We start from the raw sequence: 18,576 nt of genomic DNA, 5'->3' as shown, positions 1-18,576 counted from the left end.
TGTTTTGCCTCGGCGAGGTTCAGTTTCAGCTTCTCTCTATCTTCTTTTGAAAGATCTCGTCTTAATGACCACCCTTTCCCATCCTCATCCCTTTGCAATTTTCTAGCATTCCTTAGTACTTCTTCCATCTGTTTGGCACCGTTTAGGGTGATCCTCAAAGGTCGATCTTTCCCTTTTACGTACCTGCCTATTCTCCTGTAGTCGCACACATTCTCTCTGTTTGTAAGACCTTCCACGAGGCCAACAATTTTATCTACTACTTTAGCTTCTTCTACAGCTCTTTCTGACCTAGATGTTATCGCCTTTTCTTTGCAGCCAAAAATGATCAGGGACTTACTCATGTGTGTGTGCATGTTCATGCATACAGTGACTAGCAACTCTCTTGTGCTTTGTGTATTTTGTCTATATATTTATTCTTTTAGTGTGTGTGTATATATATCTAACTTTATTTTAAAATTTTATTACACAAAAAGGGTTACAACATTGGTTACATGCAGGTTACAAAGCTACTATTCTTTTATGTATTTATTTATATTTTATTTGTTTATTGATATACAGTACAAAAAGATACAATGGGTTGTGAGAGTACATAACATTGGTATTCTTACATTTTTGCAAAGCCACTAACATGCATAGCATTTCAGTCAGGTCCTTAACCTAACAGATACAGTAAAAGTAACAGTATTCATAGGTACACCGTGAATTAAATTATTAAAATTATTGATATCTGGTCACTTTTTGTCTTACAGGGAATCATTTTGGCCAAATGGTACTTTAGCTGCTCCGTCACTTGAAAGAGATAATAGTATCAAAATGAGAACCAGAGTTGCTGCCAGAACTTGTATGTTAGCTAGTATTTCAGGTAAGGTTTTGAACATTTTTAATTATATAAATAGCCATGCTAACTTGGTGAAATGTGCAACTTTTACTAATGAAAATTATACTGTTAAGCAATTTAGTGTTAAGACACTCAGATTAGTGTAGTGTTGAGAGAGAGAGGGAAATCTTACTTGAACATTACTCTTTCAATGGATATCTCTAACCAAAAGACAGTAGCAATGTATTCAGGTAGATCTCAAACAAACAGATCAAGCTTTATATATGCTGTTTAAGAGAATCTTAATTCATTTATCTAAATGTACAGATATATGTATAATATTTTTAAAATTTAAGTACACTGTACAGTAATTAATTATTTAAGTGGTGATTGCTGTATCTTACCTGTTACCTGTTGACTATTTATTGATGGTTCCGAGGATCAACTTCCCCATGATCAACTGGTTGCTGGTTTGATCAACAAGGTTGGTCGATGTGGCTCCTCACAGCCTGACATACGAGTCACAGCCTGGTTGATCAGATATCCTTCAAAGGTATTTGTTGAGTTCTCTTTTGAACACTGTGAGAGGTCGGCCAGTTATGCCTTGTATGTGTAGAGGAAGGGAAGGAATTATCAGGGAAAAGCACCAATCCATTACGACTATATAGCACTTGGAAGGGGGTCAGGATAAGGATTTGGGATGGAAAGAGGATAAGAATGGTGCCCAACCACTTGGACGGTCAGGGAATATGTGTAGGGGGGAGAGTGTTGAAAAGTCTTGGGCCTTTGATGTTGATCGAGTGCACTTTCCGTGTACCTATTGCAACTCTGCTTTTCAACGGGGCTGTTTTGCACATCCTGGCATGTCTTCTGGTCTCTTGTGCTGTTATTTTCATGTGCAGATTTGGAACTAGTCCTTTTAATATTTTTCAAGTTAAAATTATTCTCTCCCTGCATTCTAGAGAATACAGATTTAAAATGTTTAAGTGGTCTCAATAATTTTGATGTTTTATGGAGTGTATTCTAGCAGTAAAAGATCTTTGCATGCTCTCCAGGTCAGCAATTTCTCTGATTCTGAATGGGGCTGTTTGTATGCAAGGATACTCTAGAAAGCACTAATGTCTTAAAAAGTATCATCATTGGTGTGGCATATCTTGTTTGGAATATTCTTGTTATCTAACCTGTCATTTTTCTTGCAGTTGTGACAGCAACTTTGTTTTTCTTTAAAAGTTTTATATGTGGTTTCTGTTTTTATATTTTATATTTTCTATAGTGCAGTAATTGAAACTTATCCACATTAAACATCATGTTATTTGCTGGAGGAGGATTTATTTGCAAATCCTGCTGAAGGCTTTGCATCTGGTGATTTATGTACAAGGACAATCATGACATTTAGAATTTCTGTTTTGAGTATCAGCATTTCTGCCATATCATTTGTAATGTTAAGCAGCTCTGTGCAGATAAAGGTCTTTGATGCACAAGCTGTCCCCACCTTATAGCCTGTTTCCTGTCACATCTGAAAAGATTGAATTCTGGTATCAATATCTCATTGTCATCATAGTTCTTTGTGTGTTTCAGTCAAAGCTGCAAACATTGCATTTGCCTCATTTAAGAGACCAGTTATAAAGTGGACTTTGTTTTGTGTTTTGATGCTTTGTATGTTGTCAAATAAAGAAGATATCATATTTATGAAAGTGCTGGGTATTGTACTTGGTGTTAATATCAGTGGCCTTGGTAAGGTGCCCGTTGTCTTCTATAGCATTTGACCGAGTTGATGATAGCGTTTGGACATTTCACCCCCATTTTTTCTCTTCCTCTTACAAAAAATCTCCCTGGTATGTATGGGTGTTCCAGTATTCATAATGGCATTCTTTGGATTTTATTCCCATTGTCCCTTTGATTTGAAATGCTGGGCAATCTCTGTTAAAACATTCCTTCTTGTTTAGTGATTTTTTACACAGCTTTGGGTGGAAAAATTTGCAGCTTTCAGGGCATCATGTACCTCTATTTAGGATATTTCTGCAGTTTCTTGAGGGTTTATATTTACATGTTCCATTAGCTCTTCCTGATAGCCCATATTTGCATACACCCCATGCAAAATCATCCCAAAGCAATTTTCTGGTATCAGAGTAACAGGACAACAAGTGTAGATCAATCAAACTAACTGAAAAACAAATTCTTAAAATTTTTTGTTTATTTATTACCTAAAACATTTACTATTCTCTCATCTTCTATTTCCCCTAGATGAATTAAAGGCAATATTAGGTAGCCAAACAACAGCTCGGGGTGTACTTGGTGTGTACGATACGGTGCAGTGGACCTCCCTTAACAAGAGACTTGTATATGTGCTGCTGGAGGGTATTATTGAATCTGTTCTTTCTAATCAGAAGCAAATACCTCCTTTACTAAGGTAAGTGGACATTTATTATCATCATCCAATAAATTTGATCGAGGTCTCATAAGGTTAGGTTAGGTTTGTAGTTATTCGGTTTCACTTTTTTACATTTGTTTCACCTGGGGGAAGTAAACAAACTTGCTTTGCTGAGTCCTTTACCAGGCAGGAACAAAAGATTCACATTGCCTTTCTTGATCTTCAAGCTTCTTTTGACATAGCTTATAGGAAACTCATCCTGGAACAGGTAGCCTTTTTTTGGAGTCAGGAAAGATTTATTACAATGGATTAAGGGCTTTTGAAATAATAAAAATGTCTCGGTCATTTATAAGAGGGTTAAGAGTGGCTATAATGTCTCCTTTGATTTGGGCACACCTCAGAGAAGAGTACTCAGCCCTACGCTTTTCAATGTGCTGATGAATAGACTAATAGCTGACATACCTACACTAGTTGATGAAGCTGTCATCTGATAAAGTGATAACATTTGTCATTGCAAATAGTGGTAACTGGCTGCATACTCACCTTGATATGCTGGCAAATACAAGTAGATGTATTGAATATAGGCTTATCATTTCCACAGAAAATGGAAAAAATGCCCCAAAAAAACAATAACCATCTGTTTTTAAACTCAATGATCAGCTCATTGAAAACTTCAGGCAATACAAGTGCCTCAGTGTGAATATTAAGACAGAAAGAGCTGTATTCAAGGGTCTGTTCCTGATGCTTCAGTTTCTGTGATGTGTATTAAGTGCTTGAATTCCTGTCTTCATCCATTAGCTGTGGGTCTTATAGGATTTCAGTCCTATCTCTTGCAGGCACTGGCAGGTATACTGATGGAGGCTGAGAAGGAAAGGGAACTTATCAGGAGAAAGTACCAAGCCATTATGCGTATATAGCACTTGGAAGGTATCAGGATAAGGACTTGGGATGGGACAGGGGGAAAGGAATAGTGCCCAACCACTTGGACGGTCAGGGATGGAACACCAACCTGCATGAAGAGAGACCATCGCTCTACCATCCAGCCCACGTAGTTAGGCAGATGGAGGCTGGAGTGCAGTACCTCCATTGTATCTTGGAGGTTTTGCATTGGGTTTTCAAGTTTTTATAGGTTTTTCAGCTTCTCTTCTGTTGGTGAAAAAACCCTTTATTGCTTCTGAGAGACAGGGGTCAGCTTCTTTGCAACTGTTTGTTACATATTCATTGGCCATAGTCAGTTCCTCTCTCTTTAAAGTGAGGCCCAGACTGGAAGTGTCTTCCTCCAAGTATCACTTGGTTTATGTACCTTACTTAAAAGTAGGCATGGTACTGTTGCCAGGTGGTGGTGGTGATCAGTAATTAATGAGAACCCTCATTTAGTGGTTACCTATGACACTAAGAGAGGGTTTCAAAAGAGTTTGTGAGTTTTCATAAAACTCACTCATTTTGGTGGGCTGGATAGAGGGTGCTCCAGTGATTCCGTATCATCAGTAGTGATCCAGCAGGAACTGTTTGAAAAGTACTGGTGTCATTGCTGATATGTTGTCTTTCCTGACTGTAGCAGGATCCTATCCAAGAACACATGACCTAAACTTAAGGATCAACCAAATGATTCTACTTAAAACAGGTGCTTTACATACTAACTCAAAGCCTTTTTTTTTTTGTATGACTTTATCCATTACTTGGTTTATTTTTCAGATCATTACATACAGGATCGGCACGTATTGCTGCTAGAAATGTTCCCCATGGAAGGAAAAATAGAACTGACCGGTGATATGAATACCAAAAGACACATGATAGTGAAAATTATTATTTTCTTTTATTATAGTTTATACTGTACAGTACTTGATGGAATTATTTAAAAATACATGTACAGTACAATAATTGAAGTTGTATTCTACAGAAATCTGAAATGTGCATTTCTACATTGTGTTTTGTATCTCAATTTGAGATTTTCAGTACAAGTATTGTATTGGAGGTTGTATCTAATGTAATTATTTGTTGTATATATTTGATTAGAAATCATATTATTTTATATTTTATAAATGTCTGACTAGGTTTGAGATAATATATTTTTGGTGCAGATGTCTGACAAGTCATTTATTTATCTTTTCTGTGAAATGAGATTTTAAATGGAAAGCCAAGCATTCCACTGTTCACTCATATTTTGAAAAATAAACAAAGAACATTAAAGTATTATTGTTCTTATTGTTTTATTAACATCCAATAAGTGTCCTAAAGTTTAATACAGTACAATATTTGATTTTGCTGACATCAGTGTCTTGCAACATCCAATAGGTGACATTAGATGGGAGAAATTTTCCCAATTGAATATTAACATATAATTAGTACCTAATTTATAATATTTATATTGGTACCACACAGTCAACTACCGTATTGTACATCACTTTCAGCAATTTGAGATCCACTGAGTTGCTAAGACTTTTTAGGTATGGGGTATGCTTCCTCCAACCTGCCATTACAAAAATGCTGATTGTAGTCACTCAAATGAATTTTGTATTTCCTCTAAAGGCCTTAATGCATTAGGATCCAAAAATGTTATTAATGGCAAGCTCCATCTGGAGATGGAGCTGGAAATGGTTTTGGTAAATTTTGGAAATCTTGTAGAGTTTGTAGTATAAATTGGAATGGAAACATGTACATCACGAATGAAATAAGCATTTTCAGATTATCAGCGACCATGTCACCTACCATACATAATTTGCATTACAGAACAGTACCTGATGTTGCTATGGCCACCATATTTTGCCCTGTGATATGAGTTGGGGGCTTTCAGGCATTTCATATGCTTCTCTGAGCTTCTCGCCCAGAGCTTCTAGGGTTTTCTGGTCATTGGATCACATTGCCTGGATCCCAAATCCAGAGGCTCTGAGCCTGAATTTCGGGTCCCAACAGTGGGGATCTTCTGTCCAATAGCTTCTCTCTCTGGGACCTTTCTCTCAGTCAGCCAATGGTCTGTTCTTGTTCCCCTAATAAGAATTTCTAGATGCAGTTCAGGATTGATGCTTATGGCTGGTCCAAATGGGTGTTGACCTTTGGTTCTGTCTGCTGTGTTGAATTTTGGCATTTGGCATGCTGTATGTGCCTGTGTGCCTTGGGCCTTCTTCTGCCTTCTTGTTCCATGGGTAAGATCTGGCTGCATTTTTCTCTCACTTGATATGTTCCTTTTCAGACGTGCAGACCTCATCTGCCAAGGCACCATTGTAAGTATGCTCAGAAAGCTATTGAGGTGGCCCTTTGAGAAATCAAGAATTTAATGTAATGAAACTCCTTTTTCTGGTGCGGCTTTCAGTAGCTCCCCATGCTTGCCCTGTTCCATTCTTCCCATGTGGTGAAAGGATTCAGTTCAGGTGGTTTGTAAGGGGGGGGCAGAGGTTGAAGTGTTTGCCTACCTCCCTGGCAATGATCATTTGCCTTGCTACCTTTTGGTACCGAATTTTCTTCAAAGCAATTGTTTGTTTTTATGTGCTTGTGTTTTATGGTGGGGAATTTTCTCAAGTTTTGGGTTCAATATATGTACAGTGTATTAGTATGAATAAATGCATGGTGTGCTTATATTTACACACACACACATCTGAACATACATTTACTTTCAAAATTATACATAATGTGTCAATGGGGGGGGGGGTGTTCATTAATACAACTTGTTTGAACAAAATAAATAAGGAAAGTGATATACAATGGGGATTGAGACTTTTGCTTTGTTTTTTTGCTTCCTGTGTGAATTTACAATTTCAAATAAAAAACTTTCCATGACAATTTTTTTTGCACGCACTACAGGAATATCCCATTTAACATGTGTACAGTGCAGGGGTTAAGCAAGCACTTGCTTCCCCAGGAATAATGAATATTTGAGCCTAAATCAGTGAAACCTCTCAACTTCAGTTCTTAACGGGCATGTCATTTCTAAATGCCCTTGCCAAAATCATTTGATGGAAAGGAGAGACCCGAGAATTCTAATGCTTCTGCTCCCTCCTTCAATACAATACAGTAAAGAATGCATTAAATGTTTTTGTGTGTATGCATACAATACTGTCAAATACGCCATTTTGGGGAGGGTCAGGCCAAGGAACTACTCTAATGAATAACAAATTTTACTGAATGCAAATGTTTAAGTCTGCAGAATATGATTTTTTGTTTACTTTATAACATATTTTGATGTGTTCATTAAACCTGTAAACATTTAATTGTTATATTGTATCTTGTTTATAATAAAATAATTTGGGCGAGTTGATGTATAAATAATAGTGATAATGATGTATATATATGTAGTGGCGCCTCTATTAACGAGTTTAATGCATTCCGGCACCAAGCTCGTCATGTGGAAAACTCGTCTTGTGAAATTTAGCAGTCTCCGTGGTGTAGTGGTAAGACACTCGCCTGGCGTTCCGCGAGCGCTATGTCATGGGTTCATATCCTGGCTGGGGAGGATTTACTGGGCGCAATTCCTTAACTGTAGCCTCTGTTTAACGCAACAGTAAAATGTGTACTTGGATGAAAAAAACGATTCTTCGCGGCAGGGGATCATATTCCAGGGACCATAGGATTAAGGACTTGCCCGAAACGCTACGCGTACTAGTGGCTGTACAAGAATGTAACAACTCTTGTATATATCTCAAAAAAAAAAAATAACAACAAAACTGTGGTCGGAGGTGTCCGAGAACCAACGGGAACGCTCGTTAATCGAGCGAAAGCTCATCAGTCGAGACATATTTTCTGCGAGAGGCTTGCTCGTTACTCGAAATGCTTGTAACTGGAGCTGCTTGTCACTCAAGGTTCCTCTGTATTACACACATACGATACTGTACTGTATTTAGGAGACAAAATACGTCAATTACTGTACCATAGACCCTTGCAAGCAGGCTGACAGATCTTGGTGGGGGCAGGCAGGTGGACTGCTGTGCGGGCTGTGTACATGATGGGCTGGCACTGGCTGCGTACATTACGGGCTGGCACTGGCTGCATACGTGAAGGGCTGGCACTAGCTGCGTACATGACGGGCTGGCACTGGCTGCCGATCAGCCTGATTGGCTGACGTGTGCAAGAAGACAAGACTGACTGGATTTGCTAACTGTCACATACTCCACACATCTCTCCCTGGTCTCCCTGTCTCTACCATCCTCATGAACCCATTCCCTCCCTGCAAACCCCTTGCCAATCCTCCCCCTGACACCTCTCCTTTTTTCACTCCCTCAACCACTTCCTGCACATAATACCATATTGCTCCTGGCCAATTGGTGGCCTGGGGTACCTTATAGGCGAAATAACAAGCATTTTGAATGCTCGATTGTTAGCTTGGTTGTTTGTCTAAGTCCAGCTCATTACTTGTAGATACTGTTATATAAGGAGAGGGATACAGTATGTAGATCAATAAATACATAGACACATACAATGCAGAGACAGACAGACAGAATGTCTATTTCGTGAATGTTACTGGGCCTCTTTAACCTTGTGTCCTTGGGTCTTATCTCGTCTGGGGATTTCTTCTTCATCCTGACTACTGTGGTTTTCCCTCCTCCCTAGTAAGTTCTCATGTGTATTCTTCCATCTCCATTCATGGGTAGTTAGCTTCAGGGAGCCACAGGGACCTCCCCACTCTTAAGAAAACCAGCGCTGAATCTAATGAAATGCCTATTTATGGGTTAACCCCAGTGGCTCCCTGATTCTCCTGGCTTTTCCACATAGCTGGGTTCGACCTGTTTGTGCACCTGCTCCAGAACTGGCAGCTTAAACTCCTGGAGGAGGTTGGACTCCTTTCCCCTCTTCCCAAATGATTGGGGGAGGTGGGTCAAATGGGCTCATACCAGTTTCGATCATTTGTTTACATAGTTGGGGAAGTTCATTAGGTGGGTAGTGAGGCTTTGATCTCTTTTTGAACTCAGCAGTGGTTTGTTTCGACTCCCGAACTTTCTGACTGCCTTCCTCGGTGAGGTGGCAAAATGTCACCGCTTCATGCACCTCTGTGAGGAGGCCAGGTTCTGGGCTGTGGTTCCTGGTAATCCTAAGAACTCCATGGATGATGGGGAACATCTCATTGTATAGCTTCAGAGAGCCACTGGGGCTTGCCCAGAAATAGGCGTTTCATTACATTCAATACTGGGTTTTCATTATTTTCAAGACGGTGCTTGATTAAATTTTTGTGAGAATTGAGATGCAGGACTATATCTCAAATCAGACACAATTATATTAAGAAAAAAAAAATTAGATTTAAAGTAGAGAAGAATAAATGAAAAGAAAATCAAAGTTTTCTTTCTTAGTCTTTTTCTATTTTTATATAAAAATTAAGGAAGATTGACTTAAGATGTGAGAAACAGTAGGTCACATTAAATTCAAATAAGGGTTATACTACATTAAAGCAACATGGTTATTTAAAATGGATGTTGCCTGTAGAGCTACTGATGCATTAGCCACATTCTAAATTGTATATTTTTATGTATATACAGAACTATTTGTATATAAATATGCATTTATTTAATGAAAATATGAAACAGAAGTCATTGTACAAGTAATTAGTCATTCATATATTTCTTTGATAAGAATTAGCCTTTCAGAAAAAAAATTTGAAACTGTAGTGCTCTTTATGTGGAGTTCCCACATAAGCCAAATTCCTTTAAAAATTAAGTTTCTCAGTAATTTTTCTAATACCGTACCTACATTGTTCAGTACATTGAGCTCAACACAATTTAAATGTAATTTTCAGATTTTGAATCAAAATATGAAAAATACAAAATAGCTTAGTAACCTCATCTAACTTAAATATTCCCATTATTCTTTATACTGCCTAATGTAAGTAAAATTCCACAAATGTTAAGTAGTGTCTCAGATAATTATTCAAATACTTTGTTAATATCATAACTTTTTAGAAATGCACACAGCACAGCAAAGAAAAAAACTGTCTATTTGGCACATCGAGCCTTGCTTACTAATCCAAGTAGGAGAGTTCTGCTTACAATGCACAACAGTATACATTAATTGGATTTTCTGTCAATATTTTATTAAGATTTTTAGTGAATATTATTGTAGATAGGTTTAGATATCAGTTATAGAATGCAGCAATAAATTATATGGTACCACAATATAATGTACAACATAGATAATAGTACAGTATTATAAATGTGTAATGAATTGTAATTAATATATCATCTTTGTACAGTATAAAAAATGTTGGTAAATACCCAGATTTATATTCTTTAGTTGTACTACCTGTGATATGTGATTTTGCGTATTTTGTTTTTTTTTATATATAAAATGGATAGGCCCTTTCCTCTGTAAAATTAAATCAACAAAGATCACATAGAGCTTGACGAGAAAATTCCAATAGAATCTCATTTTGCTAAATTTATTTTGGTAAAACAACTTGATTTATGAGTTAATATTATTACAAGTTATATGCTGTTATTTGTATATGACTAAAATACTTTTATAGTTAAATAAATTTTTATCAAAAACTTTTTACATGTTTTTCTTAAGCCTCGTACAGATGTACAAAGGTAAATCAGTAACTAGTGGAAATTATGATATTTTCCCAATCCAGAGGGAATTTGTTCCAAGGACGACCAAGTCAAAGTAACAGTCTGTGTAGCCTATGTTAAACAATACACAGTGTATATAAAATGTTACCCTTTTCGATACAAAATTCTTTTCCCCATAAAATATAATTGATAATATACACCGAGAAATCACATTAATGTGATACAGTATTTCAAAGAACAAATTCACAGAAGCCTTGATTAGGGTTCAAACCAATGCGCTGAGTGTTCCCAGACGCGCTCTAGTCAACTGCACCACGACATGGTAAAAGAATTGCAACCTGAAGTGCTACTGTATCCATGAGGGTCCTGAGGCTTCCACTGAAGCCTAACCAGGGTTTCACACAATTCCTCCTTACACTCGGGATCTGTCAACCAGTAGTACTACCTCTGACACTCCTACTTCAATAATTATATTGATGTCCATGTGGCAACTCGCCACATTTTTACAAAAAAAAAAAAAAGTTCTCCAGGCCACTACAGCTAAATTACAAGAGGTGGATACTTGGTTTTTCTTGCTTCCTGGGTGCAAATTAACAATATTAGTACAAAAAATACTGATTTTGGAACAATTTATTTTCGGCGTACCATGGGAATGGCATTATAAAAGGTACACAGTGCAGGGGTTAATGAGGTGTGAAATTAGTATTTTTTCAGTAATTATGTTGCCAATGCGGAGAAAACTGGATGTCGAAGTATGTGGTAGTCTTATCATAAACCGTTATACACTTTACTAGAATCCACTCAATAAAACATTTAAATTATTGGGACAGCTTAAAAGTCTTATGTCTATTTTCGCTAGTGCAGGTGGGAGATATATAATAATTTACACTTGGAAAATACTAGGACTGATTTGTTCACCGATTCCAATTCTGTACACAGAAATAACACCACATGAGACAAAAAGGCATGGCAGGACGTGCAAAAATAGCTTCATTGAAAAGGAAAGGTGCAGTAGGTCTGGTCGGCCTGGTCGAGGACCAGGCCGCGGGGTTGCTAAGCCCCGAAAACACCTCAAGGTAATCTGAAGGTAGGTACTCTGGGGGAGATCTCGATCAACATAAAGGGGCCAAGACTTTTCAACACTCCCTCAACACATTTGGGGGATAACTGGCCGACCTTCCTCAGTGTTCAAGAGAGAACTTGATAAACACCTTCAACGAATACCAACCCGTCCTCGACTCAAGTCCATTACATCCAGCGGTCGACCCCACAGACGCATTCACAAATTTTGACATGCTGTTAATTCAAAACGGGAATTTTCTCAAATATAAATTAATATCATAATATATTAGCATATTGTGCATATATAGGCATAGGTTAGGTTAGGTGTTTAGGTTCTGTTGACGATTATTTATATTTGTAGTACCTGAGTGAAGCATTTATAGCGCTGTGGTTCGAACAAAATTTGTCAGTGAAGCACTTGTTCCGGAAGTGTCCGAACGTCATTAGTTGTGAGTCGTGTGTAAACCGTTTTTCATTCATAAACAGGAGGTTTGGCTTGTGCATGGAATCACTTTTGAGTCTTTGTTTGGAGGACGGGCTGCTGATCAGCTAGGCAGTGACTAGCTCATACGTCAGGTTGTGAGCAGCTGTGTCGAACAGCTTGGTTGACCAGACCACGAACCTGGAGGCCTGGTCAGAGACCGGCCCGCGGGTACGTTGATCCTTGGAATTGTCAACAGGTATCCTATCCTATTATAGTGCTGTTTGAACTTTCCAGAAGGGACTCATATTAAGAGTCTTGGGGTCACTAATTTCTAAAGCAAGCAGACTTCTTTGGAGGCATGTTACTTCGTGTGAAACACTTTGATGGTAATGAAGAAAACATCCTTCTTCATGAGAGCCCTCAGTGCTAATACGATCACCTTGTTCAGCCTTGTCCTGGAGAATGAGCCTATTCTGCGATAATTAAGGATGATGATATATTTTCTTCTGAAAATATTACTATTGTAATTTTGCAAAAAAAAAATCCAGTTGCATGAATTGTATAGATATACTGTAGTCCCGAACAAGAAAATAGTTTTATGAAGCACATTTAGAATTTCGATCGTGTGTTAATTGTCGTGAAATGTTAATAATGACATGCGGAAAAATTAGTCTTTGATAAGATAACATATAAAAACGAAATACTGTAATCATTTTGCTATATACATCTCTATTTTTACAATCATAGCAAGGTACATCTGTATTATTAACTAAATAAAAGATTAGTGTGTGACACACTCACTGGCAAGCTTCGGATGCATTATGATGATATCATTAAGACCACAATTTAATAAAGTGATAGCAAAGCACCAGGTACCTCATACTAGGAGGTCTGAAGGATCCAATGACTGGACTTTCGATAATGTAATGTATGAGACCTTGACCCAGTTCCATCTTTCAGAGTTTGCACATAGAGTGGTCAGGATTGTGAGATTCGTCGCCTGTAGCTACCACTTAACGACAGCCTAATCTGATCCTGGCAACCACTATGCTGCACTCTCTGGCGGAGGTTTTGTGCTGTCCATATACATAGGTTTCGGATCTAAACAAACCCTACCTTTTTGTACTAGTGACTCGGTGTTATATTCATAGTAGAACACTCTGCGGACTTACAATGTCTGGTTTCACTGTTACTCTAAGATATTTAGTCACTACCAAGTAGCATCTTTCGAACTTCAACTCTGAGATATTAAATAATTAGTGCATAAATAAGATTTTAAATATATATCAAAGTCAGCATTGCATCAAGATCAAGTTGCAGGAGTTTGGCCATTCTATCAGTACTAAACTCGATTTAAACTGATTTTCGGGAAGACAAGTTAACCAAATAGTTTTTGACAGTGTAGATGAAGATTGCATGCAGCCCATTCTTCAATAAGATAGTCCCTGTAGTGTTTGAGACGTGTTGAAACAAAGCTAATCTAACTTATCCTAGGACTAATAAATTTATCCTAGGCCTAACCTAATATTATCTGTGACACTCCTTGCCCGAAACGCTATGCGTATTAGTGGCTTTAGGTATTGTATGTACTAGCTCCATTTATAAATCCAACAGTATGTTTGTAACTCTGCATCTATGTATGTGCTTTTCCTGAATAAATTATTATTATTATTATTATTATTATTATTATTATTATTATTATTTTCTACCCGACTTGGAATATCATCTTTATCATACATTTTGTTGGTTCCTAACACTTGTAAGATTTTGGAGAAACAGACAAACTATTCACTTAAAATAATATATTGAATGTTAATAAACAATGTTGCATTCTGGAAAAAATATTGATAAGTATATACAAGAATTATGAAGTTTACAGGTTTTTTTATAATTACTTGCACTGACAATAGTTAATTGCATAACTATAACGAGGAGTAAACCACCTTAATAAGATAGAAATATAGTAGAATAGAAATAACGACTAATCAGCGACGTGGAAAAACTTTACAATCCTCGTGGCGCAGTGGTAAAACACTCGCACTTAGAAAGCGGCGAGGAAGGTAAGTGTATATGGTTGCATTTCAACACCCGTAATTATAATAATTGCCAAATGTGAATAATAAACTTTATCAGAAATTCAACGATGTCAGTATAACATTTAAATTTACGTGTAAACAAAATAAGATTTTAACAGCTTATATTTATGGGTTAAAATGGAGAAAGCCCAATCGTTGTTAGCACACTGATGATGGCTTGGTTATTTATATGAAAAGAGAACTGGTAGAGAGCGGGCGTGTCTCGTCGTGTTCCCAAACTGGCAGTTTAGGCTGTTCGATGAAGTTTGTTGATTTCTGCGCCCAGCCAGTCGTCCCAGGGCAGGGGCCGACAGTGGTATCAATGGGGTCCTCTACCAGTGTGGCTAGTCGCTGTAATACGGTGAGACTAAGGTTCACGTGTAAGCCAGATCACCCCTTGGTGAGCATTGCCCTGTTCGGCGTCTTACAAGCCAAACCTAAGACTTTCGCTATTGTCCCGCTGTTATCTACAAATTGGTGGTTTGGAACACCTGCGCCGTTCAATGCCTACATCGACAAATATGAAGGGCGAGTGTTGTCCCTGCCTGGGAGTCTTGAGACAGTCTGCCTGGGAGTCCGTAGACAGCGCAAGTGGAAAATGATAGCGTCCGAGTGAGTTATTTATCCATCGGATATAACATTCGGGACAATAACAATTGGAACAAAGGTACACTTTTTGTGCCTGCAGAATCGAGCTATTAGCTCTTGGACCCCGCCTTTCTAACTAATCTATCTTCCTCTATTATGTCTACTACATATATTTATCTCCAGCACATGCAATATTGAATTCACTATGTCGGCGAACAGGAAGCCTGAGTGTATTCATACACGTTTGACTTTTATCGAGCCCCCCCCCCCCAAGGCCGAATTACTGCTCCTGCCCCAGGATGCAACCACACAACAAGCTGACTAACTCCTGAGTACCTACGCACTGCTAGGTGAACAGAGGCATTATGTCAAAGAAAATGTGCCCAACCATTTCTGGCCCGCCCGCGATTCGAACCCGGAATTCTCAATTGTGCGTTGAGAACGAACCCAACTTTATTACCGGGACAGTATAACATAACATATTAAATATTTCGGTTTGTAACCCGTCCTCTTAACAATTGCGTGGCTTTTCGCTCGTATGCGCACTCAGGTTAAAAACCGACATAATTCAAAATGAAATCGACTCACGAAAGTGACATACTGTCCCGTTTTCTGTTTTGGGTCCTCTGGGTTATGCTGATAGGTTAGGAGAGGAAACATTAAATTAATGGTTTTCATGACGTTTTGAAACCTTAGAACCTCCTGCCCTACTAGCTTATCAGAGGACCCTTAACTTGCTGCTTGCGATCAGACCCGTCGATTTTTCATTACTCGATAAATCGACCCATTTCCACCCAAGAAAATAATACATATACTGACAAAAGCAGAGATTAATAAGTCCGGGTATGAGTTGTACATCTGGCAACCAACTGGCAATAAATCTTCGATGCGGTCTTAATATAAAATTATATCTTAATATAAATTCCTTGTTATTATACACAATATTGATATTTATGCATAGTTTACTACCTATCTTTAGGCTAGGCTGGTTCAGGTGGCGGCCGAACTCAGAGACGCATTCATTAATGTTTAACGTATTGCTTATTCAAAATTGTTATTTTCTCAAATATAACGTAATATTTTTCATACTTAAATCTGCTGAGTTAGTTAAGCCTAACTTAGGTGGTTAGGTTCTGTTGGCAGCCCATCCTAATCCATAAAGGATAAATGCTAGTTAATCCAACCACAAAATTGCGTCATTAGGTGCGGACGCCGCCTGGACGAGCCTAGCCTGAAGGTAGGTTGGAAAAATACATACGTCATCAGTTGTGGGTCGTGTGTAAAGTGTTTTTCAATCTTAAACAAGGGGTCTGGTGGCTGGATTAACAAGCATTTGGCCTTTGTTGATGAGGAAGGGCTGGGCGAATTACAAGTTTGTTTTGCTCAAGACATGCTTCATTCTATAGGGTCTCGTGGGTAATATGGGGATAGTGTCCATGGCTATATTAAAGTCCAGGTGGGGTTACGGTGACATCTGATATATGGTTCGATGTTGTTGGCACATTCATGAAGAATTCGTTTGGATCATTGATCTTCAATGTGTTCAGGGGTACTGTAGACTCAGTATTTCACTTTCTTTTTTCCTTGGAGTCATCTGTGAAAGTTTCATCACCTTTGCACAAGGGCCCAATGCTAAATGTAGTTTTTGTTCTAGAGTTTGCAAAGAAGAAAAAGTATTTTCGATTCCTCTCTATTCACTGATGGTCTTTTACTCTCTGCAAATTTCATGTAATTCTTGTAGCTTTAGCTCAATCGTTTCTTTTTCTCTGCACACACTTCCTTTTCGTTCTTGGGATCGAGTGGAGCTTTTGGGATGTTCTGCGATTTTTCTTCACCTATAGAGGGAACGCCGTTCTCGTTTCAGTTTGCATCTTTTACTCTTTTTTTTCCTTAGTGGTATGTAACGCACATATTTCTAGTTCCACTGTGCTTATTTTCCCAAAGCACTAGTTTAAGTTTGCATTATCTAACTGTTCTTCCTAGAATTTTTCTGCGGGGTCTTGATTTATTTGTTTCCAGTTAATCAGTTTGTAATTAAAATTGAAGTTGCTGAATTCTCCTATATATATATATATATATATATATATATATATATATATATATATATATATATATATATATATATATATATATAATATATATATATAATATATATTATATATATATATTATATATATATATTATATATATATATATTATATATATATATTAATCGCTTCTTCTACTGTATATTATTTTACTTGGTGTTAGTACCTGTGGTTCTGGTAAGTGTGCCTGATTTGATTGTTGCCGCCGAACGCGGCTAGTTTATTGTGCACCCCATACTCATCTTGTGAGCGGTAGCGCAAAAGCATTACAGAGGGCACAAAAGGTCTTTATCAGACCTCATCTTAGATTATTACATAAACAATTTCATCTCTCCTTCATACCTTATAGTTACAATGTCAGCTAGTTACAGAGAAAGTGCTATTTCAAGAACTATATATTTACAGTAAGTCATCATACATTAATGGTAGGTGTTATCGCTAATACATAATAGTTTGACCAATGGGGATATTACAGAGTCATAGGAGAGCTTCTGTTTATTATTAGTCCTCACAATACACTACTTGTTTCTGAATCTCTTATGTCGTTCATCTACTGGAAGCAAAATGTGGATACAGTGCAAGGATTTCAGGTAATTTATCCATGGTAATAAGATAGATTGCCATATCATACAGCGTGAGCTTAGATTTATCTATAAATGGCTCAATTTTACTACAATCCAATGTACAGTGTTCGAGTGTGTGTCCCTGTCTTTGTCCACACACTTTACACTTTACTTCATCTAGATCCCTATACAAGCCGAACTGCCAGAGATACTTGTAGCCAAGTCTTATACGAGCTGTGACAACATCTGTTAGTCTACTGACTTTGTTACTTGCCCCATACACATGTTTTACTTCACACATTTCATTGTGATGAACAGTGGACCTGCTAGTTCCAGTTTGCACTGTTATACTTTCTTCAAATTCATCAGGAGTTCTCGTCTAATGACACTTTTAAGGGACCTATTTGATAACTCAAGATTCCGTTCAATACTGTCTTTATTTACTGCAGCCTTAGCAAGGGCGTCAACTTTCTCATGTTCCTGCAGGCCAATGAAAGAAGGAATCCACAACATTTTTATATTTACCCTCTTGCTAAGTATTCTTATATATCTACGTCCAGCTTCGTGTGCCTCATTATCTGTGTCCTGTCTAGCACCTGGCCGAGTTGGTGGTAAAGTTTGGACATTTCCTGCCATTCTTTTTTTAGCTATTCGATTTTAGCTCATTTAAATCTAACGCTGACTAAATAAATATATTTCTCAGAGTATTGCTTGATATACTTTAAACAGACATTACTACAGAATCGTTATTAAAAGGATGGCATGTCATATGGTAGTAAATGACAACTTTTATTAATAATATTAAATAATAGCTAATATTATACCAGCATTATATGTGGCTACCTTAGTTATTATGAAGGGGTCATAGTGTCTAGGTAAAAAGCTTTCCGAATTCAACTAATATCCCATATTTACAAGATAGAGGATAGTGACCTTTCTATATTTAGACCTATATAATAGTTTATCGTTGGAGGTAGACTTGATTTTGATCATTTCGTAATGCTATTTCTCACACACGGGACGTTTCGTCCATAAATTCACTCATTAAAAAATATAATTATGATTTTGCAGCCATTTTATATACACACTATACAAAATA

The 18,576-nt window shown here is 37.6% G+C and overlaps 1 protein-coding gene across 3 annotated transcripts in view; it reads left to right on the top strand.

Moving 5' to 3' along the window:
* Positions 1 to 5,389, top strand: part of LOC123772426 (sorting nexin-13) — a 40,057-nt gene extending 34,668 nt beyond the window's left edge. For all 3 annotated transcript variants that reach the window (XR_011228896.1, XM_045765559.2, XM_069325895.1), the window contains 3 exons: positions 750 to 862; positions 3,062 to 3,227; positions 4,884 to 5,389. Coding sequence is in view for 2 of the 3 variants with exons in the window: in XM_045765559.2 (XP_045621515.2) it covers positions 750 to 862; positions 3,062 to 3,227; positions 4,884 to 4,959 (355 nt within the window). In the remaining variant the exon portion in view is untranslated. The remainder of the gene's footprint in view (positions 1 to 749; positions 863 to 3,061; positions 3,228 to 4,883) is intronic.
* The last annotated feature ends 13,187 nt before the right edge of the window (positions 5,390 to 18,576 follow it).

Source organism: Procambarus clarkii, chromosome 17 (assembly GCF_040958095.1).
Source record: "Procambarus clarkii isolate CNS0578487 chromosome 17, FALCON_Pclarkii_2.0, whole genome shotgun sequence".
In the NCBI taxonomy this organism is placed as follows: Eukaryota; Metazoa; Arthropoda; class Malacostraca; order Decapoda; family Cambaridae; genus Procambarus; species Procambarus clarkii.
The sequence above is the reverse complement of the archived record's forward strand: the minus strand, read 5'-3'. Positions and strand labels throughout refer to the sequence as shown.